At 36.5% G+C, this 25,647-nt stretch overlaps 2 protein-coding genes across 8 annotated transcripts; one reads left to right on the top strand and one right to left on the bottom strand.

Annotated features, from left to right (window-relative positions):
- Nucleotides 1-312: 312 nt before the first annotated feature.
- pcx (pecanex) lies at nt 313-16,746 on the top strand. Of its 7 annotated transcripts, XM_081990259.1 has the most exons (30): nt 313-463; nt 523-807; nt 871-1,040; nt 1,171-1,254; nt 1,730-1,911; nt 1,967-2,581; nt 2,939-3,061; nt 3,237-3,481; nt 3,533-3,860; nt 3,915-4,259; nt 4,316-4,465; nt 4,561-4,779; nt 6,084-6,306; nt 6,384-6,605; nt 6,655-7,514; nt 7,565-7,684; nt 7,737-7,966; nt 8,019-8,130; nt 8,182-8,375; nt 8,430-8,668; nt 13,290-13,418; nt 13,471-13,655; nt 13,711-14,097; nt 14,151-14,583; nt 14,638-14,798; nt 14,849-15,041; nt 15,094-15,281; nt 15,359-15,534; nt 15,580-15,877; nt 15,926-16,746. In XM_081990259.1, the coding sequence occupies exons 2-29, from the start codon at nt 637-639 to the stop codon at nt 15,859-15,861; spliced, it is 6,966 nt and encodes a 2,321-aa protein (XP_081846385.1). In that variant the 5' UTR covers nt 313-463; nt 523-636; the 3' UTR covers nt 15,862-15,877; nt 15,926-16,746. The 7 variants fall into 7 exon arrangements, with proteins under 7 accessions (XP_081846385.1, XP_081846391.1, XP_081846387.1 ...); XM_081990261.1 differs by having other exon boundaries at nt 323-807; nt 871-1,034; XM_081990262.1 differs by having other exon boundaries at nt 323-807; nt 3,306-3,481.
- Nucleotides 16,479-22,264, bottom strand: LOC145736049 (homeobox protein unc-42). The gene is made up of 7 exons (XM_081990272.1): nt 21,998-22,264; nt 20,791-21,185; nt 20,483-20,692; nt 19,713-19,981; nt 18,452-18,628; nt 17,973-18,069; nt 16,479-17,725 (listed from the first exon to the last, which is right to left on the bottom strand). Exons 2-7 carry the CDS (start codon nt 20,837-20,839, stop codon nt 17,619-17,621), a joined length of 909 nt encoding a protein of 302 aa, XP_081846398.1. The 5' UTR covers nt 20,840-21,185; nt 21,998-22,264; the 3' UTR covers nt 16,479-17,618.
- Between the last annotated feature and the right edge of the window lie 3,383 nt (nt 22,265-25,647).

The following is a 25,647-nucleotide window of genomic DNA, read 5'->3' as shown; positions in this document are numbered from 1 at the left end:
GATTACCCCGCTAGGAGCGCTACATTTATAGGCGCTTTTTTCTACTAATTTATGTAAGAAAGCGCCTACAGTCAATGAATTCAACATTTATCAAAAAGGAAAGAGTAAAAATGGACAATTGCTATTATTACTAATAAATTAATAAATACTAAAGCGTTGAATTTATTATTAATTGCTTATAAAGCTCAGTGGTTTTTTTGAATGAACAAGATAAAATGGAGGGGAGGATAAACCGATAAAGGTGCACACCCCTTGTCCCAAATGGAATGGCCCAAAAATTATTGACGGATGACGCCGTCTGTCACATAACTTTGGTTCTGACAAAATCAGCTGATAAACAAATAGCTTCCAAGAAAAAAATTACATAGGAATGACAAACACAGAATAATCTAGTTTTAGTTTATTTTCGTTTCAATAAATACGTTCCAATTATCCATGATGAGAAGGAGCACAATACAGACAAGTAATCCTAGTGCGTGATACCCTTAGAATGTTTATTTACTTATGTAGCCTACTGTTAAGTTTGGAATTGAACTGACCTAAAATTGGAGAAACCTTCAAAACACATGTCTTTTGGGTATTTGAGACTGCACTGAAACCGACAAGGGATAATTTTTGATATGGTGGTCAACTAATATGTGGGAAGAACAATCCATGGGTTCTCAAACACTAGAAATCATTAGGCAAGGTGTTTGGGCCTCAATCACAGGTGGTTGGTTCTATGATCCCAGTCAGACCCTGTTTTGCAACACCTTTCATTTGTATGTGTGGCTGTTTTTACTTTGTTTACCATTTAGCTGTTATGTGGTAAGTATACAACCTAATATATGAAGCAGAAGTTATTTGTGAACTGTGATTGTTGTTTTCCAGTATTTTCCTCCAAGTGAATTTATATGGTACACTTACTGCATTTTTGTGGCTATTGGACTTGGAGGAATCAAGTTTGGTAATTATTTCCTGCATCATATCTATGATACTAAAGAATGTATCACTGAGACAGTTGAAGACAAGGATGCAGAGATTAATATAAAAAGGTATAGGTAATAGTTCTTCATCTACTAATAAAGAATGTGTTTGTCTATTTTTGTGTATTTATTTTCATTGATGATAATCAAATAAAGTTTGTTTGCTATTCGTCCTGTTCAGGCTTAGTGAATTTATGCATTTTAGGGAGCCAGAAGCCATTGAGCTTCAAGATTTGTCTGTTAAGAGTGGTAAAGTAATTCAAATTGGCAATGTTGCTATTGTGTCTAGGTATGTCAAGTAATTTGGACTCATCTTTGTGGTGATGGTGGTAATGGTAGACACACAGCATGTTCTATATTTTTTTAAATGGTTTGTCACATTGAAAACATAACATTTTGTTGAATTATTCAATAAATAAAGCACTGAAATATGGAAAACACAGTTGCCAAAGTTACTGGAAAAGGTGTTACTTTTGACAGTTTAGTCATGTGATTAAATGTTTGTGAGAAAAGTAGAATGAAATGACAGTTAAAAGATCCTCTTAAATGACCATTTAACAAAAATTAGTTAGTAAGTAGTATTAAATTTAATAAAAAAACTATTGGTTAACCATTGAGGAATTCATTTTACAACTTTAGTGTGAAATGATCAACTTTTTAGCCCACACTTGGGTAAACATTGAAGTTACTTTTGTTCAAACTATAAATGGACAAAATTACAAAAAACCCACATTTATAAACTTGATTTTTTAATTGTTCTTCAGGTCCAATGAAGCTATTGAACTACAAGATCTCTCCACTAATAAAACTCAAGCAGATAATCCACTGGGTCTTGAAGCTCTAGTTTTACTTCCATGTGATGCGCCTCGTCCTAGCACAGAGAGTTTAGGCTCTGAACAACTAGAGGGCGCAGTGGGTGGTACTCAAAACGATAGCAGTACCATTGGTGAGTTTATTCCCTCATTTTAATGCTGAATTTGTCTCTACTGCTATAATTATAGATTTGAAAGCAGATGTGCACAGAAAAAACTCATCAGCCAGTAGCGAATCAATTGAAATTAAGCAGGATGAAGATGGCTGTATTCATTTTGCCCCCCCTTTGCGTAGTAAGGATTTAAAACCCAAGTTGGTTAAAGGTCATAGTGAACCCCCATTTTCTGTAAGCGGCAAAGAGACTAAACGGCTGCACAGAGATGCAGATTCGTTGGAAAAAGACGCAGATCTCATCTTAGAGCAGGAGTCATTTCCATTAGATTCAACGCACATGGAAAAAACTCTCAGACATTCAGTTTTTACGAACAACAGTTTAGATTATCTTCCTCGTGCCCCTAATGCTATGATGACCGAAATGAAACCCACGTCCAGTGTAGAATTGGGGTATTTTGACAAGAATCAGGATCACGCGTTGAACTTTGAAGGATTATATTTGCGACCAAAAAATGCCGACGTAAGGAGATTTAAGTCTACTGCTTTGGAGACTTGTTGCGCTCCTCCCGCCATTCCTGCCAATACTAACAGTCTAGAGGTGATTGGTTGTAAAACAAACAAGAATCCATTGCCACCTCCCAGTACTTGTTTGACAAGAAATCAGCATTTAAATTTGTGTCGGTATTATGGTAAGTTTATTTATACAAATGTAGTCTTATAAGGAAATAACTGTATAATATTACCACGTTTTTTCTAACAGACCTTGCAAAGTTGGTCAATTTTTAAGATTTTTTTTATCTAAGTGTTATTATTATGTTAAGTGATAGACATGAATGGGTAATTTAGGGTCACGTTAATATGATAAGAACACATACAATTAATTTCATGGAAATGATGACAATAACGATTTCACAGTAATTAATTAGTAATAATTTAATGTTATTGTTTTGATTGCCGTTGGACTCTTTTTAGATGGTGAATAACTTTGCAATTTTATTTCAATGTAGTTTTGCTTTTTTATTGTTAACATTTTTCTAACTTTTAAGGTTCAGAGATTGTATATCCGATAGCGGAACAATCTGACGAACATCAAACGTCTCACGGTCCTGATACTGACGTGGATTCGCTTGCTCAAGGATCAGATTCCGATTTTGATGAAGCAAATCAAGGTATACGTTGTATATTAATATAAAACCACAATCAGTTTGCATCTCAAAAATTTTCTTAATATCCCTTGACAAAAAAAAACGTTGTTTTAACTACTTTTTACAAAATTACTGGTTGAACCATCCTGTAAATTTAAAAACAAATCGCGAGAGTATAACGCAAGTCGTTCCCAATTAGGAAGCCACTCGCCTTTACTCTGCGTTAAGTTCGAAAAAATAAAAAAAGTGCCTTATCCTCACCCCAAAGTTCGAAAGTCCGAAGAACCAGACGCCCGCAGTGCCATATGGAAAGACCAGAACCGTTCTGATCCAGTGCCGATTAAACTGACACCACATACTCAAAACGATTATTCGGATAATGACTCCACTGATAAAAATCTAAGCCAATGCTCGAATTTGTCCTGTTCTAGCGATGACTATCAGGTAGCCATGTCTGTACAATGTTTTTTTTGCCTCGTAACCTTAAATTTCCAGGAGAGTATGAAAATTAAAATGGCTGAATTAAGTGTAAATGAACAAGAAGGGGCTCAAAGTTCTGGTTTGCCAACTAGCAAAAAAGTTGAGAGCATAACTGAAGGTCCTAGACCTGAGTGGGAGGGCAGTACTTCAGATTTGCCTTGCAGACATAGGAGCGGTCCTAGTATAGTCCGGAAAAAGAATGTAAAAAAGTACAAAAGACGAAAAAGTGATACCATAGCTCCCAGGAATGGAAATTTTTCTTCTTTGGTACAATTGGATTTGGATCAGCTGTTTGAAGCAAATGATTCAAGTTTGGGAACTAATAGACTGTTACATCGAAAAGGTAATTTGCAAGAAAGATTCTAGTAAATTTTGATTTTACTTATTTAATTATTAGAGCCTTTAAAAAACGACAACGAATGGTCAAGCACAACGACCATTTCACTTGAACAAGATGTGAGCAAAGTGTTACAAGAAACCGTGCCGGCGGTACGCAGTTTAGGTGCCATTCCCAAAAAAGTACTGAGCTACTCGAAAGAGCACGAACGCAAAACGCCTAAAAGCGAATCGGAAAAATGCAAAGCGTGCAGTAGATGTAAATCCGACTTGGAGAGAAACAACTCTGCTAAAGAGAACAAAATTACTCAAACCGGACAAATTAGAGACAGTCCGGAGTCTAGTTTAGAAGATTTGGATGCTGCGGCAAAAAGTAAGGAAAACACGCCACACACAGCTATCAGAGGTCAGTTGAATGAACCACAAACTTTTTCAAAGTACTAAAAGTGTGGTTTTTTAAAGATGCCTTGAAACAAACCCAAGCTAAGAGTGAGGAAGCTTCTTCAAGTGGATCTAATAACGAACTAAGTTCTTTGTTACCTCCAGCTCCACCTTTACTTTCCGCATTCCTTAATCCTAGGAGAGATCTACTGACTGCCAGTTGGGTTTCTGGTATGTAACAATTTATTTAAGAGCATTTGGTTAGTAAAATCACGTGTTCCAGGCAACGTTGTATTATTTTTGAGCTTATTCTTGGTGTGTTACAGAAAGTTCACCAAGGTCTACTCAAAGAAATCGACTGAGACGTGTCAGAAACGGTATTAGACGAGCCAGCGGAGCTAAACGGGAGAACGCAATCGCCCAAACTTTATCATCCAGTCAAGGAACACACACGGCTAAAAATTTCAATGATACAAGTGATGGTGCCGTGCATTGTTTTGTGGACGAACACGGCAACTGGATCACTTATACATTTGATGAAAAAGGTAAGTTAAATTCAAAAGAGTTTAATTTAGCGGAGAGATTCTAGTTAATTTATTTATTTACGGCATGTGCTAACAAACAAACTAGACTATAAAAAATAAACAATAAAGGACATAACCCTTTTGAAAAAAAGGTGATCCTAGTGAAAGCAATTTAACTTCACAATAAACAATCTTTACTCTCAAAGAATGGGCTATCGACCAATTGGTCTTTCTGCCCGTGTTACATTACATAGAGAAACAAAATTAACAGTAATAGTTACAAGAAAAAAGTTAACATCTAAGTTGTTCCAATAGGGTGCAGGAGGAAAAGGAAAATTGGAAATGTCTCGTTTGTCTTCTTAGACAAAGAGGGTCAAGTATAGTCCAGTTGTTAGGGTTGTTTTTCCATTTAGTTTGAATTTGTAGCAGTCTTTCTGAAATTTTTGTCATTTGTGTGCGTTTATAAAGCAGTTTGTTGGATGGATTATTGGGATTTCTAATTTTTGTAATTAGTCTTAGTGCAATTTGTCTGTATGTATTGTTTGGTTTTCTCAGTAACATTCATCCTCAATACATTTCCATAATCTAGCAGAGGTCTTCAGATGGATTTATAAATTGTCGTGACTGTTTTAGTACTTATTCCTTTGTTTTTGTACGTTAGTGATCTAAAGTGTTTTGTCCTTCTGATAATTTCAGTTCTAATGTTTCGTAAATTTTAATTTTTTGTCAATAGTCACTCCCCGATATTTTATGTCGTTTTTGGGTTCAGTAATATGGCCGTTAGCTGTAATAATAGGTGATTTTATATTTATTTTATGATTACAACATTTATCTGTAAATTCTTGATCTGTCTCTTAAACTGTACCAAAGTTTCGAAAGAATAATCCGGCTCAGGTTTTCCGTTGGCCAGAGATAAAACTCTAGTCAGAAAGCAATTTACGCCGTAGTTCGTTCTGTGGAACGGAGTGATTTTGGATGATACATGTAATGAAATCTCTGAGAGTAGTTCAGAACAATTAAGTAATGAAAAACAAGTAGTAGTCCATAATCTTTCAGTGGAGTTGTACAAGTACAAAAGGAAGGGAATGACACGCAGTCGTCTCCACGTGTCATTCCCTTCCTTTTGTAATTAAGTAATGGTTTTATAATCTTATAAAGTAAGATTAAATCATGCTCAATTGTCCTGTTTAACAATGTTTCAATCCTTAGAAGTGACTGAGATCTAAGTAGTTACAGGATAGTTACAATTGGTAGGCAAGTCTGAGAATACGATATTTGGCTCTTTTGTAAAGTTGGAACTGACAACAACACATTTTTGGTTTCAGGGGGTGATAAAGCGATCAGTTTAGATCCGTTGGGTGTAAGCGCATCGACCGAAAAACGTCCAAGACATCGTAGAACCGGTTTGGATAGTACCAACAAAACGGCAGCTGTGAATAGTAACCCTTGGGGCAGTAATGATAGCATCGAAGCCACTTCTACCTCAACTGTTATGGGTTCTAGAAATAACAGCAGACCTAGTATCGGTCAGGAATCTGTACAACTTAGGTTAGACCCTTTTATTGAATTAAATTATGAATACAGTTATTTTTGTTGGTAAAGTCATACAAAGTTTGATTTATCAGGGAACATAGACCTGACTTTAGAGATACGGTGGGACGTCATTTATTCCGACACGCCCAAGATTGGGATGCTTTAGCACGCCGAAGACATACAACACCGCAAGAAGACGTCACTTTGTTTGCCCTCAGGGATATTGCAACCGCGGCCAATCCCGATAATCCCGAAATTATTATGTTGGGTAATCGGGAAGGCGGTAGCGGAACACCCACTAAAACTCAATTAAGGTGAGTTCATTGTTTGGTTTTTTAGCATTAATAACAATGTAATTTACAGGTTTATTAAAGTGAGCAGTAACGAAAATAAAACACGCACTAAAAACTACTACAAAGTGAAACTGTTACCTTGGAAACTAACATTAGACCGACTGGGGTTATTGGCAATACTGGATCGTAATTTAACAGTCACCGAAACGTGTCTTTCTGTGATTTTAGGCGTTTTAGTCTCAATCCTAGGCGCCACTCTTTTATATTTAAATTTCTATCAAGACCTGTTGGCTTTTGTGTTTTGTTTTGTAATGGCCAGTGCTCAATATTCGTTGATCAAAAGTGTTCAACCGGACGCCGCCTCGCCAACTCACGGTTTTAACCGACTTATCGCATATTCCAGACCTATTTACTTTTGTTTGTTCTGTCTTCTAGTTATTGTGTTGCATTTAAATGTTGAGAACAAAAACTCATTTCTCGCTCTAGCTAGAGACTTCTTAGGAACTTTTATTCTGTTTTTTCCATTGTTATTTTCTCTCGGACTGTTTCCGCAGATCAACACTTTTTTAATGTACTTTCTGGAACAGGCGGATATCCATTTGTTCGGCGGAAACGCGATGTGTAACCTAGTTGGGTCGTTTTACTGCGTCTTCCGCTCAATACTGGCTCTTATAGTGCTCAGTGGACTCGCCTATGGCGGTCTAAGTGAGGAGAAAAGCTCACAGCATGTGCTTTTTTCGATTTTCTTAGCCTGTTTGGTGTGCGTGTGTTATCATCTGAGTCGGAGTGCCACTGATCCGGTTCATATATTCAATTTACTGAAGAAGCACTTGTGGTTGCCTGAATTGCACGGAGAACATCAAAACGAGAAAGAATTAGACACATCCAGGAAAGTTGAAGAGGGCGAGGTTAATTCCGAAATGAAGAAAGGTTGTTTCAATGACGTGTTTATAGGTTTCAAGGTTAATGTGTGATTTTAGGTGAAAATACTGCTGAAGATTCCAGTGCTAAAGATGACCACTTGGATCCATTACCTAAAAAATTGCAAGATACTGTGAATGCCAGACTGAAAAACGACTTAATTTTATGTATCGTGATTGGTAAGTTTGAGCAACTGAGTTTTGTGACAAAACACTACACTGAAACTATCAGGTATTGCTGTATTTTCTCTACACGCCAGTACAGTTTTCACGGTACTACAACCTGAACTTTGCACAGTACTATGGTCGATAGCAGCTGGTTTGGGTTTAATTTTACACTACATCATTCCCCATATGCGTAAACAGCTGCCCTGGACTTGTATTGCCCGACCAATTCTACGTAGTCACGAACATTTGCAATACCAAATTCGACAGCCGGCTCGAATTATGTGGTTTGAGAAGGTATGTGACTTGTCTGCTTCACTTTTGTTTGTCTTAGGTTAGTATTTTTTAGGTTTATGTTTACTTGGCTTTTTTTGAACGAAACATTTTGTATCCTTTGGTGGTAATAGCAATTTTGACTGCTGATTCTCCTCAAATTGTCCGGAAGTACGGCCCTGTGTTAGGTAATTTCTGTTTTAACATTCAGAGCACAATTTAAAAGATTCAGATTTTAGGATCATTCATATCAGTGATATGCGGAATGAAGTTTCTGCGCAACAGTTACTCAAACCAAAATTCTCAGTACCTGATTGTTACCTTCACAGCTTTGGTAGCAAAATACGACTTTCATTACTTAGACCAGACGTTCCTCTTTATGTATTTTTTTGTTAGCATAGCTTACTACAAAATTTACGAGTTTATTTTAAAGGTAACTTAAACTATTGTTTAGGTTTAAAGATGCTTATTATTAGAGTTGTTGCAGATCCAATTTGTGATCACCTACATAGCCCCTTGGCAAATCACGTGGGGCTCAGCTTTTCACGCTTTCGCCCAACCTTTTTCCGTACCTCATTCCGTTATGTTGTTCACTCAAGCCGCATTGTCTGCTTTGTTTTCCAGTCCTTTGAATCCCTTTTTAGGTAGTGCGATTTTTTTTACTTCATATGTGAGGCCCGTCAAATTTTGGGAGAGGGATTACAACACTCGTCGAGTGGATCATAGGTACGTTTCAAAGTGAATATACTATAGTGATGAATAGAGTCCGGATTAAAAAGTACTGAAATTGTAAAAAAAGCACATAAATAGTAAACTTATTTTTCTCAAAAAATCAGTTTGCAGGAACGTAATTGCTTCAGTGTACTAGGTGTGTAAGAAAAATTTAATGGTTTAGGTTTTTTGTTCAACCTGTACGCAATTTTTAAGATAGATTTTTCTTTTCAACACTACTCGAAAGAGCAGCTCAAGACGGTTAATTTGAGTGGTACAACCTCCTTGAACTCTCAAAAATAAACGAGTTACAGGGTGTTCAATTTTCAAACTACATTTTTAACTGATTTGTAAATTTGTTGCACCAAATCAGTTTTTCCTAAATAACTTAGAAACGGTAAAAGTTACGAAAAATTTGCGGGAGAGCAAAAATGTTCGTAAAGAACTTCTGAATCCATCACTGAACGTTTTAATGTCGGCCAGTGCTGCTATTATACAGGGGGTGCATGAAAATTGTAGTGATTCCGGTTTTTTGGCCACCCTGTACGCAATTTTTAGGATAGAATTTTTTGCTTTACATCTCTGGAAAGAGCAGGTCAAGACGGTTTATTTAAGTGGTTGAACCGTCTTGAACACCCAAAAATAAGCTAGTTACAGGGTGTTCAAGTTTCAAAGTACATTTTTAACTGATTTGTAAATTTGTTGCACCAAATCAGTTTTTCCTAAATAACTTAGAAACGGTAAAAGTTACGAAAAATTTGCGCGAGAGTAAAAATGTTCGTAATGAACTTCTGAATCCATCACTGAACGTTTTAATGTCGGCCAGTGCTGCTATTATACAGGGGGTGCATAAAAAGTGTAGTAATTCCGGTTTTTTGGTCACCCTGTACGCAATTTTTAAGATAGAATTTTTTGCTTTACATCTCTGGAAAGAGCAGGTCAAGACGGTTTATTTAAGTGGTTGAACCATCTTGAACACCCAAAAATATGCTAGTTACAGGGTGTTCAAGTTTCAAAGTACATTTTTAACTGATCTGTTAATTTGTTGCACCAAATCAGTTTTTCCTAAATAACTTAGAAACGGTAAAAGTTACGAAAAATTTGCGGGAGAGCAAAAATGTTCGTAAAGAACTTCTGAATCCATCACTGAACGTTTTAATGTCGGCCAGTGCTGCTATTATACAGGGGGTGCATAAAAAGTGTAGTAATTCCGGTTTTTTGGTCACCCTGTACGCAATTTTTAAGATAGAATTTTTTGCTTTACATCTCTGGAAAGAGCAGGTCAAGACGGTTTATTTAAGTGGTTGAACCGTCTTGAACACCCAAAAATAAGCTAGTTACAGGGTGTTCAAGTTTCAAAGTACATTTTTAACTGATTTGTAAATTTGTTGCACCAAATCAGTTTTTCCTAAATAACTTAGAAACGGTAAAAGTTACGAAAAATTTGCGCGAGAGTAAAAATGTTCGTAATGAACTTCTGAATCCATCACTGAACGTTTTAATGTCGGCCAGTGCTGCTATTATACAGGGGGTGCATAAAAAGTGTAGTAATTCCGGTTTTTTGGTCACCCTGTACGCAATTTTTAAGATAGAATTTTTTGCTTTACATCTCTGGAAAGAGCAGGTCAAGACGGTTTATTTAAAGTGGTTGAACCATCTTGAACACCCAAAAATAAGCTAGTTACAGGGTGTTCAAGTTTCAAAGTACATTTTTAACTGATGTGTTAATTTGTTGCACCAAATCAGTTTTTCCTAAATAACTTAGAAACGGTAAAAGTTACGAAAAATTTGCGGGAGAGCAAAAATGTTCGTAAAGAACTTCTGAATCCATCACTGAACGTTTTAATGTCGGCCAGTGCTGCTATTATACAGGGGGTGCATGAAAAGTGTAGTGATTCCGGTTTTTTGGCCACCCTGTACGCAATTTTTAGGATAGAATTTTTTGCTTTACACCTCTGGAAAGAGCAGGTCAAGACGGTTAATTTAAGTGGTTGAACCATCTTGAACACCCAAAAATAAGCTAGTTACAGGGTGTTCAAGTTTCAAAGTACATTTTTAACTGATTTGTAAATTTGTTGCACCAAATCAGTTTTTCCTAAATAACTTAGAAACGGTAAAAGTTACGAAAAATTTGCGCGAGAGTAAAAATGTTCGTAATGAACTTCTGAATCCATCACTGAACGTTTTAATGTCGGCCAGTGCTGCTATTATACAGGGGGTGCATAAAAAGTGTAGTAATTCCGGTTTTTTGGTCACCCTGTACGCAATTTTTAAGATAGAATTTTTTGCTTTACATCTCTGGAAAGAGCAGGTCAAGACGGTTTATTTAAAGTGGTTGAACCATCTTGAACACCCAAAAATAAGCTAGTTACAGGGTGTTCAAGTTTCAAAGTACATTTTTAACTGATGTGTTAATTTGTTGCACCAAATCAGTTTTTCCTAAATAACTTAGAAACGGTAAAAGTTACGAAAAATTTGCGGGAGAGCAAAAATGTTCGTAAAGAACTTCTGAATCCATCACTGAACGTTTTAATGTCGGCCAGTGCTGCTATTATACAGGGGGTGCATGAAAAGTGTAGTGATTCCGGTTTTTTGGCCACCCTGTACGCAATTTTTAGGATAGAATTTTTTGCTTTACACCTCTGGAAAGAGCAGGTCAAGACGGTTAATTTAAGTGGTTGAACCATCTTGAACACCCAAAAATAAGCTAGTTACAGGGTGTTCAAGTTTCAAAGTACATTTTTAACTGATTTGTAAATTTGTTGCACCAAATCAGTTTTTCCTAAATAACTTAGAAACGGTAAAAGTTACGAAAAATTTGCGGGAGAGCAAAAATGTTCGTAAAGAACTTCTGAATCCATCACTGAACGTTTTAATGTCGGCCAGTGCTGCTATTATACAGGGGGTGCATGAAAAGTGTAGTTATTCCGGTTTTTTGGCCACCCTGTACGCAATTTTTAGGATAGAATTTTTTGCTTTACACCTCTGGAAAGAGCAGGTCAAGACGGTTAATTTAAGTGGTTGAACCGTCTTGAACACCCAAAAATAAGCTAGTTACAGGGTGTTCAAGTTTCAAAGTACATTTTTAACTGATCTGTTAATTTGTTGCACCAAATCAGTTTTTCCTAAATAACTTAGAAACGGTAAAAGTTACGAAAAATTTGCGGGAGAGCAAAAATGTTCGTAAAGAACTTCTGAATCCATCACTGAACGTTTTAATGTCGGCCAGTGCTGCTATTATACAGGGGGTGCATGAAAAGTGTAGTGATTCCGGTTTTTTGGCCACCCTGTACGCAATTTTTAGGATAGAATTTTTTGCTTTACACCTCTAGAAAGAGCAGGTCAAGACGGTTAATTTAAGTGGTTGAACCATCTTGAACACCCAAAAATAAGCTAGTTACAGGGTGTTCAATTTTCAAAGTACATTTTTAACTGATTTGTAAATTTGTTGCACCAAATCAGTTTTTCCTAAATAACTTAGAAACGGTAAAAGTTACGAAAAATTTGCGGGAGAGCAAAAATGTTCGTAAAGAACTTCTGAATCCATCACTGAACGTTTTAATGTCGGCCAGTGCTGCTATTATACAGGGGGTGCATAAAAAGTGTAGTGATTCCGGTTTTTTGGCCACCGTGTACGCAATTTTTAGGATAGAATTTTTTGCTTTACACCTCTGGAAAGAGCAGGTCAAGACGGTTAATTTAAGTGGTTGAACCATCTTGAACACCCAAAAATAAGCTAGTTACAGGGTGTTCAAGTTTCAAAGTACATTTTTAACTGATTTGTAAATTTGTTGCACCAAATCAGTTTTTCCTAAATAACTTAGAAACGGTAAAAATTACGAAAAATTTGCGAGAGAGCAAAAATGTTCGTAAAGAACTTCTGAATCCATCACTGAACGTTTTAATGTCGGCCAGTGCTGCTATTATACAGGGGGTGCATGAAAAGTGTAGTTATTCCGGTTTTTTGGCCACCCTGTAAGCAATTTTTAGGATAGAATTTTTTGCTTTACACCTCTGGAAAGAGCAGGTCAAGACGGTTAATTTAAGTGGTTGAACCATCTTGAACACCCAAAAATATGCTAGTTACAGGGTGTTCAAGTTTCAAAGTACATTTTTAACTGATCTGTTAATTTGTTGCACCAAATCAGTTTTTCCTAAATAACTTAGAAACGGTAAAAGTTACGAAAAATTTGCGGGAGAGCAAAAATGTTCGTAAAGAACTTCTGAATCCATCACTGAACGTTTTAATGTCGGCCAGTGCTGCTATTATACAGGGGGTGCATGAAAAGTGTAGTAATTCCGGTTTTTTGGTCACCCTGTACGCAATTTTTAGGATAGAATTTTTTGCTTTACACCTCTGGAAAGAGCAGGTCAAGACGGTTAATTTAAGTGGTTGAACCATCTTGAACACCCAAAAATATGCTAGTTACAGGGTGTTCAAGTTTCAAAGTACATTTTTAACTGATCTGTAAATTTTGTTGCACCAAATCAGTTTTTTTAAACTAAATTAGAATGTATTAAAAATAATTTTAAAAAACACTTTTTAAATAGATTTATTCTAATTTATTTAAAAATCTTGAAAAGCATGTTTTGTCAAAAATTAATTCAATTATTGAAATTGAAAATTATTGTTTAGCAATACACCATTGTCGTCACATTTGGACCGAAATTTGGGAGCGGATGACAACAATTTGAACTCTATTTTTTATGAACATTTAACCAGATCATTGCAACACTCTCTATGCGGAGACTTAGCATTGGGAAGGTAATTTACCTTTATACCACTTTTTTTCGTATATTCTAAAAGTTTAAACTAGATGGGGCATAGTCAACCAAGGTGACGTATTTGTCATGGCCTCGGATTATTTGAACTGTTTGGTACACATAATTGAAACTGGTAATGGGCTCGTAACATTCCAAGTTAGAGGTTTGGAGTTTCGTGGCACTTATTGTCAACAACGCGAAGTTGAAGCCATAACTGAAGAAGTTGAAGACAATGACGGTAAGATTATCAAAGTGTGTGGTGAATATTTTTGAAACCAACTGAAATTTTGTAGGATTCTTGTGCTTTGATACTGGGCATTTGCCCAACTTTCTCAGCGTAAACGCGGCTTTCGATCAACGATGGTTAGCCTGGGAAGTGACGGCTGCCAAATACATACTAGAAGGTTACAGTATATCGGATAATAGCGTTGTTTCTATGCTGCAAGTTTTTGAATTCCGGAAAGTGCTGGTCTCTTACTATGTAAAGAGTATCATTTTTTACACTATGCGTTCTCCAAAATTGGAGGAATGGCTGAATTCTGATGTCATCAACAAAGCGTTGCGCGGGATTTGGAAACCCAATTTTGTAGACGTGGACCCGGTTTTCAATTATAATATCGACGAGGACTACGATATGAAGCACAACGGAATGACAAAATCCATGTTCATGCATGTTCACGGTAATTGGTTTCTGGATTGTCACAAAATGAAAGCCTACAAAGTGAAATTCTAGGAGAATGGATCCATTATTGTCTAGAAAAACGTGGGAACGTTTCCAAAAAACAACGTGTTATTCTGTTGTGCTTTGCGCTGAGTCTTCTAGGTCGTCGGACTTTAGGTGCAATATCTCAGAACATGGTCTGCAGTGTAGAACTCTTCCTTTATGGTCTTCATGCCCTATTTAAGGGCGATTTTCGTATTACGTGCGCTCGAGACGAGTGGGTCTTTACTGATATGGATTTGTTGAGGACCGTCGTGGCTCCTGCAGTAAGAATGTCTCTCAAATTGCATCAGGATCATTTTATGACTCCGGACGAATATGAAATTCTACCTGCTTTGTATGAAGCGATTTGCAAACACGAACAGGAATTGGTTATAAGTCATGAGGGTGATCCAACTTGGAGAAACGCCGTTTTGACTGGCACACCTAGTTTGTTGGCTTTAAGGTAATGTAAACTCAACTCGATTGGAGTTTTATAAAGTTGTGTAAATGTTTTTAGGCACGTGTTTGACGAAGGAAATGACGAGTACAAAATTATAATGCTAAATAAAAGATACTTAAGTTTTCGAGTAATTAAAGTGAATAGAGAGTGTGTGAGGGGTTTATGGGCAGGCCAACAACAAGAGTTAGTCTACTTACGGAACAGAAACCCTGAAAGAGGTTGTTTTTTTGATTTTGTCACTGGATTTAATTGATCCGTGGTATTTTAGGGAGTATTCAGAACGCCAAACAAGCATTAAGGAACATAATCAACTCTTCCTGTGATCAGCCAATAGGATATCCTATTTACGTGTCGCCTTTAACCACAAGTTACGCGGACACGAACGAACAGTATTGTTCCCTAGTCGGAGGTTCAGTGAGTTTGAAAAAAATCCGGAATTATGTATTTGATTTATTCAGACGGTGAGTTACACTGAGTGATTTTTTGCCTAAATAATTAAATTCGTTTTTATAGAATTCGCAAAAGATGCGTTGAAGGTTGCTCCAGTGGGGCCTCGACCCGTGAAGAAATCAGCATGGGTCACGAAGGTGTTTACGCTATGACCCCGATGGCTTTTCCGGCGGGTCCAAGGCGTTCCAGTGACAGTTTTAGATCCGCTGGCAGTATTGGTAGAGGGTCTAGTCTAAGCAGAACTTCCTTAGGTTTGTTTCTTTCTTACAACTTGATTTTTGTATACTTTAGTTATCCTGTATGCATTCGATAATACAATGAATTTTAGGAGGTAACAGGGGCAGTTTAGTGTCAGTAGGAAAACCGACCAGTTCCACCATAGTCAGTTTGACTGGGTTGTTTAAGGAGAAAGATGAACGGGCTTCATCTAATGAAGTTCAAAACAAGAATGAGACGGACGCCCTTAACGTGACTGAAACTGAGTTTTTGGGCTCCCGAGTCAAGGTTTTCCATCACTTCTTGGTCGGCATTCATAATGATCGAGTGTAGATTTTAGATCCGAATTTGGTGTACGACTGCATTAATTTAGGCCGGAGAATCGACGTTTCCTGGCCGACTGAATATATGCGATGTCGGGGCGGTCGTTCCTATTGGAAGGATTGGGTGCCGGAAACTGGCATGGAAGGACCTGTTGTCCATAAATGGACTCCGTGCCACCGGGACCCGAACAAACGATCTCACGTCGATAGAACAATTCTTCTTGTACAAATTGAGGATAAGTTTGTTCCTATTGCGGAAAGTGGGGTTCAAGATTTGGGACCGGAAGTATAGCATAAGGGGAACTTAGGTAAGTGTTTACCTGAATATTTTTCTAGCTCAACAGCTCGTCCTTTAGGATACTTTCTGTTGGCTACCCTGGACCAATCAGGGCATCCAAGCCAATCAATGACTGAACCAAGTCCCTTTTTATCGGATGACATGGTTTAGTTAGTGAACGTAATACTAGAACAATTTAATTAATTAACATTCCCTTAAGCCATGTTGTGATATTTTAATTGCTTGAAATCACACAAAAAAACCATTAATTTTTACCATAGGTCGTCTTCCGTAAATATTATCATAGTCCCATGTCTGGACTTTTCAAGAATGTAGTTCCTATTTTTGTTAGTGTGCAGGGTGTCCCAATATACTTAGATTGGAGTGTATAAAATGAGATACCTTGTACATCAACTTTCAGGTGGTTTTCTGTTTAGTCACAAACCTATCAAATGGTATATTGAAATCCTCTAGAACATGACACTGTACAGGCAACGCACTTGTACATAACTCTGTAAATAAATGGATTAAATTGTTACACTATTACTACTACACAGTTGCCTTAAAAATATAATAATAATAGACTGATTTTTTATATGGTTTTGTATAGATTTTGTTATTAGGGGCATACAGTTTGGTTCTCTTTTACTTTATGGTTAATTGTTTATTGCACTTGTTGCAGTTACTCACTTTTTTGTTTGTGTAAATAAGGTCTTTGAGTAACGTGAACTTATAATAGAGTGTCGTAATTTTATCAAAGACATTCTATAAGTAGAGGATTCGTTTAATTAAGGTAATAACCATCTGTGATTTTTATTTAGTAATTATTATTGTCTGGTTGAATTTGAAGCAAATATAATTATTATTATGAATAAAATAAAAGAAGAATTTCTCCAATAATAGTTTCAGAGTTTTATTTCATAATACACATTTACAACGAACTGACCAAAACAAAAATCAAGAAACCGACCAGTAGGGATAGGCCGTAAGAAAACCTTATTGCTTCTCGTTTTAGAAGTTCAATTATTTGTTTATTTACTAGGTCATGTTTATTTACAACTTTACATAACATAAATAATGGTTTTAAGTAGTAAATCTAGAAAGTACGATCACACAATGCAAATTAGTACACCGATATATAATTATAGCACAAAAAAGTTCGTCGTTTTTTCTTATGTAAAATTTTTACAGTGATGTCCAATTTTCGTACGTACCGGTATAAGAAGTTTTCTATTTGTAAACTCAATTTTACTTAATCGTTGTACCATTTTTCTTTTTTTCAACTTAATATGTCATGTAGCTGTTCAAAAATTATTAGTACCAAGTGATTGAAGTCATATCTTTTAGGCACTCAGCAGTTTATAAGAACCTGCTTGTGCTCCTTTAAGACCATGTATTCTTTTTTTTTTTTGGTTAAAATACCGATTTTGTACAAAAGACGTTGTTTCGTACACCATTTTTTAATAATTTATATAACAGTTTACTATTCAGTAACTAATTAAAATTGTGTTGATTTGATTGACACTCTTATCAAAACTTTACTATACAACCATTAAGGTTTCTCAGCATCAGTAGAATCAATTTTATACAATATCTAAATAAATAACTAAAACGAATACTATTCACCTTGGAAAATCTTTGGTATAAATTGTATTTATCATAGCATTGTTTGATACCCCAACTCAAATCACACAAAGCTGTAAACATATACATGTTTCATAAATATGTCGCGAAAATGTACAGCAACTAATGGAAAATCGGATAAACATCCATTATGTCTGGTATTGAAGCATCGGTGCCGCTAAATTTGGGTGATGGGTGGAATTCATCCGAAGGGCTGATAAGCTCTTGTTGTACCATTCATCTTCTGCTGACATACCTAGGAAATCAAAATTAAAGAAGAAAACCTTAATTAAAATCTTCATTTCCTTTTTAAAATAATTTATGACATGTGGTTTGAGCAAATTGCTTTCAAGACGTAGTCAAATTAAAGGGCGTCTACTGAGACGTTTTCCATTTCCTGACAGTCCAAGAAAGCTTACTTCTTAATTATTAACCGGTAATTTTCGTTAATTGATTTCAGTTAAGAACTTAAGACAAGAGGGGACTTTGACTTAGATACTTACTCATTGCGTCCTGTCTCATTCCAGTTACTGAGGACATGTTTGTTGAATGAGACATGGAGAAGGACTGGGCCATTCCTGGATACGAACTTGTACTCATCTAGAAATAATTTCTGGTTTAAAAATCTGGTTTATACCAAAAAGAAAAGTAAATTATTCATATTCCCATTTAAAGCAGAAAATTCACCCTAAAATTACTAATTAATTAATAACACAAGCGACCGTAAGCAGGAGCCTCAAACCCGATTTGCATAGCTTTGGCGTCGCGAGGCGTCGTCGTCCCGACGGCCAGCGTCGCAGGAAACGCGGTCTGACTAAACTAATTGCAGGCCGACCTGCTTGACCTCAGCCAATTTGCTTAATGAGTTTACCTGAAGATCTGTTTAATTGCAATTTACATATTAGGTTACCGAAGAGTTACGAGGCTAGGTAATTTCCTTCCTTTCACGTTTTCACTACTTTTTAGTATAGTAAATTCCTACCTGTGGATATCTATTAATTGCTGTAGGATGGGGATAGGGCTGGTAGCCTCTGGCTGCCCCAGGGTAAATATTCCTCATCATTGCTCCATTACAACCAGGTAAAACACTAGGAGCCAACGCTTTTTGTAGTTGTTTCTCCTGTTTTCTATATTTGGCACGGCGATTTTGAAACCAAACCTGAAAAATTTTGAGTGTTAAACAAATCATTGTTTGTCATAATTTATGAGAATATGATGGTCATTTGTTTAAAAAAATTTTTTTGATAATTTAGGCGTATGGAGAGTTGGAATGGATTGATGGTTTACTGTTCTGAGACCACTGGATGTTTGAATCGCTGACTTCTATTAAAATAATTGTGAAAAGAGAAGAGAGAAAGATCCATTAACAAAACTAGAAGTTGAAAACTGCCTTGATTTCGAAAACCTCGCAACCTCTATTCCAGTTGGTCGTAACAAAAGCAGAACGAGAACAAAACCCACACACACACACCGAACTAATTTAGGGCTTTTATCTTAAACCCAAAGATGAAAGTGACTGGCTGAACGGAATGGCATAAAGTAGATATACGCCAAGCAAAGCACACAATTACAGAGACATAGAGAGAGTACGGCATCAGTCGACTCTGGCTAAATCTCTGATTGAATTAGAGACGCAACTGGAGGGGTGGCGATGGGTGGTATAGCCCCATAAGGGGGGCGACAGCCCAACTGTCGTTTATTATTTTGGGTACATTATGTGACTCACAGAGTCTTTTTTGGTTTGCAAGGAACGTGCTGCAAGTACGTTTTCACAAAACGTCACGAGAATGTTTGATAAGAAAACGACGTTCATTCGTTTCATCGTCAATATAGTTGGCCCATCCCCCCCGTTGCCGTCGGATTATCCAGGCGCTGCGAGGGACAGCTAACTTCGTTACGGATCCATTTGATGGAATCGAGGGTCGTTCCGACCATCCCCGACTTTCCCGGTTTCTCTGTTGCTGGAAAACGTGCCTAAACCGTTCGTCTTTGTTTTTCTCTTTATTTCGTCTTCCATTATAGCAAAGTCTAACGTTATTATCAATAGGCATTCTGTCGAAAATTCATAGAAAAAGTGAAAAAACAGGTGATCTGTGTTTTGAGAGTAGTAAGAGTAAATTTGGTTGATATATTATTACTGTACTAAAAACGTTGTTACTCAAGTTGAAAAACATCTTAGTTAGTTCATCATAATTATCAAAAATATGATAATGATACAATTACAAAGTCCTTTATTCACTTACTTGAATTCTTGCTTCATTTAATTTAGTACTCCTCGCCAACTCTTCTCGACAATAAATGTCTGGATAGTGACTTTTAGCAAATGCCGCTTCCAGTTCCGCCAACTGTTCTTGTGTAAAAGTGGTTCGATGCCGCCTCCGCGCCGGCGTTGGACAGGAGGCGGTGGTAGGCGTGTGACCTGCGTGAGACGGTCCCCCAGGTGACACGGCACCCCCCAACGACGAACCGCTGGCTGTTTGGGGTTCCGGTTTTAATTTTTTAAAAGCTCCGTCTACAAAAAATGATCACTGTCTTTTATAGAATCAGCGCGTAGACCCTTAATCCCTAAATAACACCTTAATGCGAATGAAAGAGCCCACTTAGTGTTGTCCATGCCCATATGGGGGATGAAAAAGGGCCCCCTGACTACGGGCGTTCTAATGAAGTGCGGATTTGCAGTGCTTAGCGATCGAGCATATGCGTAGGGACAATAACTTCGCTGTCTCTGTGGTCTAGTTAACACTCAATTTCACATATTGTGGCCCTTGGCCCTTTTGAAAAGTTGACATGTGTGCTTTTCTATGCAGGGACGCAGCAACCAACATTTAGACTGTAATCTTAATTAGGAGGGATAAAAGCACCTTGCCTTACTGACCAGTGATTTTTATTTGTGTTAGCAAATGGTTTTCTTATTTAGAATAATTCAATTCATCATATTCAACGATTGGTAAAGATATTTAGTACTACTGTCCTATTATAGTTAATTTGGAAGAAATATACTTGACAAACATACCCGTGTGATCAGTTATCGTTCTGGATGGAGCTGGAGGCGTATGGGCTGGTGTATGATTCCCATGATGGTCGTGTGAATGAGGTAATCCACTATACAGGGCGCTAAAATCTTCAGCGGAACTTCCGCTAGTATTGCACTTCCGGTTAGATTTGTCGGCGTTGGCGGATGCTGTTAGATGTTGATGATGATCGTCCAGCAAACCTTGAACCCCTGCGGGAAATCGAATGAGTTATTTCACCCCCATTTAGAGCCCAATTTTTCCAAAAATTGAGCTCTAAATGAGAGTGGTGGGGGTGTCAAATTACTACCTAATAAATTGCCGACACCGACTAAATTAGGCCGCAAATCTTCCATCATGGATTTGCCTTGAGGACAAGCGTTAAAGTTGAGCTGTCGCGAAAAAATGGCGGGGAAAATGTTAAATTGCTGATGGCTGAGGTCGTCCCCGGCGGTGGAGACCGTTGGGGCAGGCGAGGAGCCCAACGCCCCCAAACAGGACGAAACCCCCTTAAAATCCAACTTGAGGCTGTGCTAAACTGTCGTCAAATGAGAAATGTTCATTTAGGGCACCCTGAGATTGCGAGTTTCGTCACTTAATTTAACATTTGATGTTGCGACGGGGGTGAATTTTTAACTAGTTTGGTTAGGTTAATTACTTTTTTCAGTCTGAGCGATGAATGATGAAAGTTAGTATCCAGAAAATCTGAAATAGAAATAAGTACAATTTAGATAGGAATTTGATGGTTTTTGTAAATTGGTACTAATTAAGCAGAAGAATCCTAAAAATCTCACACTTTCCTGACTGTTCTCTAAAATATTTTGAAATCAATCATCAAGCTCTTTGAAGTAATTTGCTTTATAAATTTTGTAGAACGGAAATTCTTATACTCTTACAAGTGATTTAATATGTATTTAATAAACCTGTTTTGCCTTGTGGGAACATCATCAGCATTTAAACATTATATGAAGCTTTAAAGCATGAAACTTAACCATCTTTCCTAACTATACTCAGTTCTAAGCAATTAAGTAGTTCAGGATCATCAAAATGGCTGTTTTAGGTTGCTAATACTTTTCCGAAGATCATGACAATTTGCAAATATATTAAAAACTGTAAGAACAAGAAAAAATCATTGTTTATACTTAAAGTCGTTCAAAAATCAGTGATTAAGGTGTTTAAATCTCCCTCAGAGATAGGTTAGGTTAAATCAGGTTTATGGTTTGTGAAAAAGAATGTAATATCTTGACTTATAAACGAGTTTTTTGAAAAATTGTCTGGACTTGAATAATCTTGGTAAATTAGCATGCAAGACTTTACTAGTTTAGAAACTTTGTTTATCAAAGATCCAATCCACTAACTATTTAGTATTAGATTATGAGAACTGTTAACTAATTTTGAATTCAGTCAACAAACACTACAAAAGTATTAAACACATTGAGCCATAGAAGTTACAGATTTTCGTTCATTCCCCCCTTCACCAGCTTGACAACAAATGACAAATAAGCTATTAAACTTACTCTTAATTGAAATAAGAAGCACTTTCACGGTACACTACACCGTTAAACACAAAAATTCAAAAAAGAATCCGTCACATTCCGAAAACCATTTCGAAATTATCCCGATTCACGCGAAAAAGCCAAACGTCCGTTATCCCGAACGCGGCCAAAATCTAAACAATCAAGCCGCTTGATATTGTTAATATCTGTGACAAACTTAATTAGGCCCAGGACTACGACGTTAAACCGAATCTAAATATGACTGGCTTACGTCTAAGCCCACTGAGAAGTGACTTTAACGACATTAAAATGTGATATCGTTCCTCTGTTATCACTAAAACCCCGTATTTTGGCCGTCTGTCTCGCTCCCACCATCCCTTAGTCAGGATCTAGTTTGGTGTCTCTCTTCAGTACGCTGGGGTGTCCACCCTTGGTGCGCCCGCTCCTTGTCACACAATCACCCGGATCGACGTTTTCCATCCCACTCTTGGAACTCCCCCAATCCAGGGGCGGAATCGAGTGGTTATTGGGATTTATGCAATTTACTGTAATTCGTTTAATTCGGTGATGATTTAATATTATCCTCGTGGTGAAATTAGGCCAATTTTTCCATTTATAGACTATTCCATTTGAGAAAGGGTTTTTTATTGCTTTAATTTGTTAAGATAACCCTTTAGTACAAAATTCATTTAAAAATACCAGTTAATCGAGTTTTGGGTTTTTTCTACTTCTTCAGGACTCTTTAATTAATATTTTCCATTTTGTTCAACCAATATTAAGTAAAACATGAACTTATAAGAATTATACAGGGTGATTCCAAAGTTGGGGCTTTCCTTTTACCTGCGAATAGGGCTTCAAAAAATAAGGTTCAAGGTTAAATAAAATTTTTTCGAAATGTCAACAATAACGAAGATACAGGGTGTCAAACTGAAAAAACGAAAATAAAAAATAACTTAATTTTAACTAACTGACCAGGTTATTTCCTATCAACATACATTAACAATTTTTATTTTCTAACTTTTTTAGTTTTTGAGATATTTTAATTAAAAAATTGTGACACTTTTTGTGAGTTTGCAGCGATGTTGCCTGGTTTGAAGCTTTGTGAAGCTGTAATTTGCACTCCAATATAGACTTTTTATATATTATTAGAAAGAGGATGATAAATGCTACAAAATGTCGGTTGAACGAATTTTCTAACTATTTGAGTTTTTGAGATATTTGAATTCCAAAATTTGGGTCACTTTTTGCGAGTTTGCAACGTTCTTGCTAGGTTTGAAGCCTTGTGAAGCTGTAATTTGCACTCCAATCTATTTTTTTTATATATTATTAGAAAGAGAATGAAAAATGTTACAAAATGTTGGTTGAACGAATTTTCTAACTATTTGAATTTTTGAGATATTTGAATTCTAAAATTTGGGTCACTTTTTGCGAGTTTGCAGCGTTGTTGCTAGGTTTGAAGCCTTGTGATGCTGTAATTTGGCCTCCAATCTAGATTTTTTATATACCGCTGGAAAGAAAATGTAAAATGCTACAAAATGGAGTTTGAACGAATTTTCTAACTGTTTCAGTTTTTTTAGATTTATCAATTAAGAAATTGTGTCACTTTTTGTGAGTTCGCAGCGTTGTTGCCAAGTTTAAACCCTTCTGACGCCGTAGTTTGCCATCCAAACCAGATTTTCTATATATCATTTATAAGAGAATAAAAAATGCTACAAAATGGTGATTGAACAATTTTTCTAACTTTCTTAATTTTTGAGATATTCTAATTCAAAAATTGAATCACTTTTTGTGAGTTTGCAGCGATGTTGCCAGGTTTGAAGCCTTGTGACGCTGTAATTTTCACTCCAATCTACATTTTCTATATGTCATTGGGAAGAAGATAGAAAATGCCACAATATGGCGTTTGAAAAAACTCTCTGACTTTTTCAGTTTTTGAGATATTTTAATTTAAAAATTGTGTCACTTCTTGTGAGTTGAAAGCGTTGTTGCCAGAATTCAACCGTTGTGACGCTGTAATTTGCACTCAAATGGAAAAAAGATACAAAATGGAGTTTGAGAGAATTTTTTAACGTTTACAGTTTTTCAGATATTTTAATTCAAAAATTGTGTCACTTTTTGTGAGTTTGCAGCGATGTTGCCAGGTTTGAAGCCTTGTGAAGCTGTAATTTGCTCTTCAATCTAGATTTTCTATATATCGTTGGAAAGATGATAGAAAATGCTATAAAATGTCGATAGTATACACCCTGGATCTTCGTTATTGTTCATATTTCAAAAAAGCGTCAAACGAAAAAAAGCCCTATTTTTTGAAGCCCTATTTGCAGGTGAAAGAAAAGCCCCAACTTTGGAATCACCCTGTATAAAATAGTAGAAAACTGTAATTTGTGTTTTTTATGTAAGTAGTAAGTGTAAATTTATTAGGAATAAATTAGTTGAAGGACATAAAAAGTCTCTAAAAAGCCAATATAAAGAGCAAAATTGTTGACACTTAAAAAAATCCTAAAATTGTTGAAGAAACTAGTTTTAACATATTTCACCAATTTCGAGAAGCAGCACTGATTATAATCAAACAAAATAAAAAATTTTTGAAAATTCTTTTATTAAATTATTTCTTTTAGTAAGTTGTTTCAAATAGAAACACTTTTCAGGACTTGAAAAGGAAATGGTCTTGTAAAGTGTTTTCAATTATCAGTTTGGTTAACATTTTTCCCTCCATAATTAACTAGACCCATTTCCAATATCTTTAAAGTACAACCCTGTAAACAACCCACCCTGGTAAAATCATCCGTCTCCCTTCTACTTTATGTAACCCGCGATAGGGTTGTTTCCCTCGCTCCCGTTTCTCAGCCCCTGTTTTCTGCTCCAATCCAATCCTAAGCGTGCTTTATGAAGGCTTTCGATTGGTCGAATTAAGGGCGCGTTTCCTGGGTAACGCCAATCGGTCAACGCTCAAGCTAAAATGGCAGGGCGGCAAAATACGTTCGCCCTCCGGGTACTTGTTCCCTTTCGATTTTTATTATTTTGCTGAATGTTTGGTCTGCTGCCGCTGACTTTTAGTTACACTTTATATGAAAAAGCCCTTTTTTTTTTGCTTCTGATTTTTTTTGGGTGTAATTATAAAGTCCGGATTGATGTTTGATCCGCTATGGTAATGGCGTGGATTTAGTCTAGGGCAGCTTGCTGTAAAATTCCTGTTAAAAAAAAATTATTCCCCCAGAGTGAACGATCAAAGTAGGGCTTTCGCTTGGACGCTGCCCATCAGCCAAGAATGATTGAAAAATAAATTCGATTTTGTTCTCATCGCTTTCCAGAGATGGACGTTCCGATTCTTAAATTTAGGATAACATTTTCGTTTCCTTTCCGGGACTCTCGATTAGAGGGAGCAGTAAAACTGATGGATTTCATATTTTTGCTTTTCAGTAACTTTGTTAAAGGACTGGATAACGTCAATCTTCATATTGATTCAAATGGGTTTAATCTAACTCACTTTTTTGTCATTAAAAGAGTTAACACAAAGTTTACTTAAAAAAAAGCAAAATTATTTTTTTTATTGATTGAAGCATGATTAGCAAAAACAGATTTTGAACTTAGTCCTGAATTAAGTAAAACTACAAGTTTTTTGATAAAGTTAACATTAATTTATGTGGAAATAAGATATTAAAAAACACTTGACA

The sequence above is a fragment of the Ips typographus genome, linkage group LG11 (genome assembly GCF_016097725.1).
Source record: "Ips typographus isolate SLU linkage group LG11, UJ_Ityp_2.0, whole genome shotgun sequence".
In the NCBI taxonomy this organism is placed as follows: domain Eukaryota; kingdom Metazoa; phylum Arthropoda; class Insecta; order Coleoptera; family Curculionidae; genus Ips; species Ips typographus.
The sequence above is the reverse complement of the archived record's forward strand: the minus strand, read 5'-3'. Positions and strand labels throughout refer to the sequence as shown.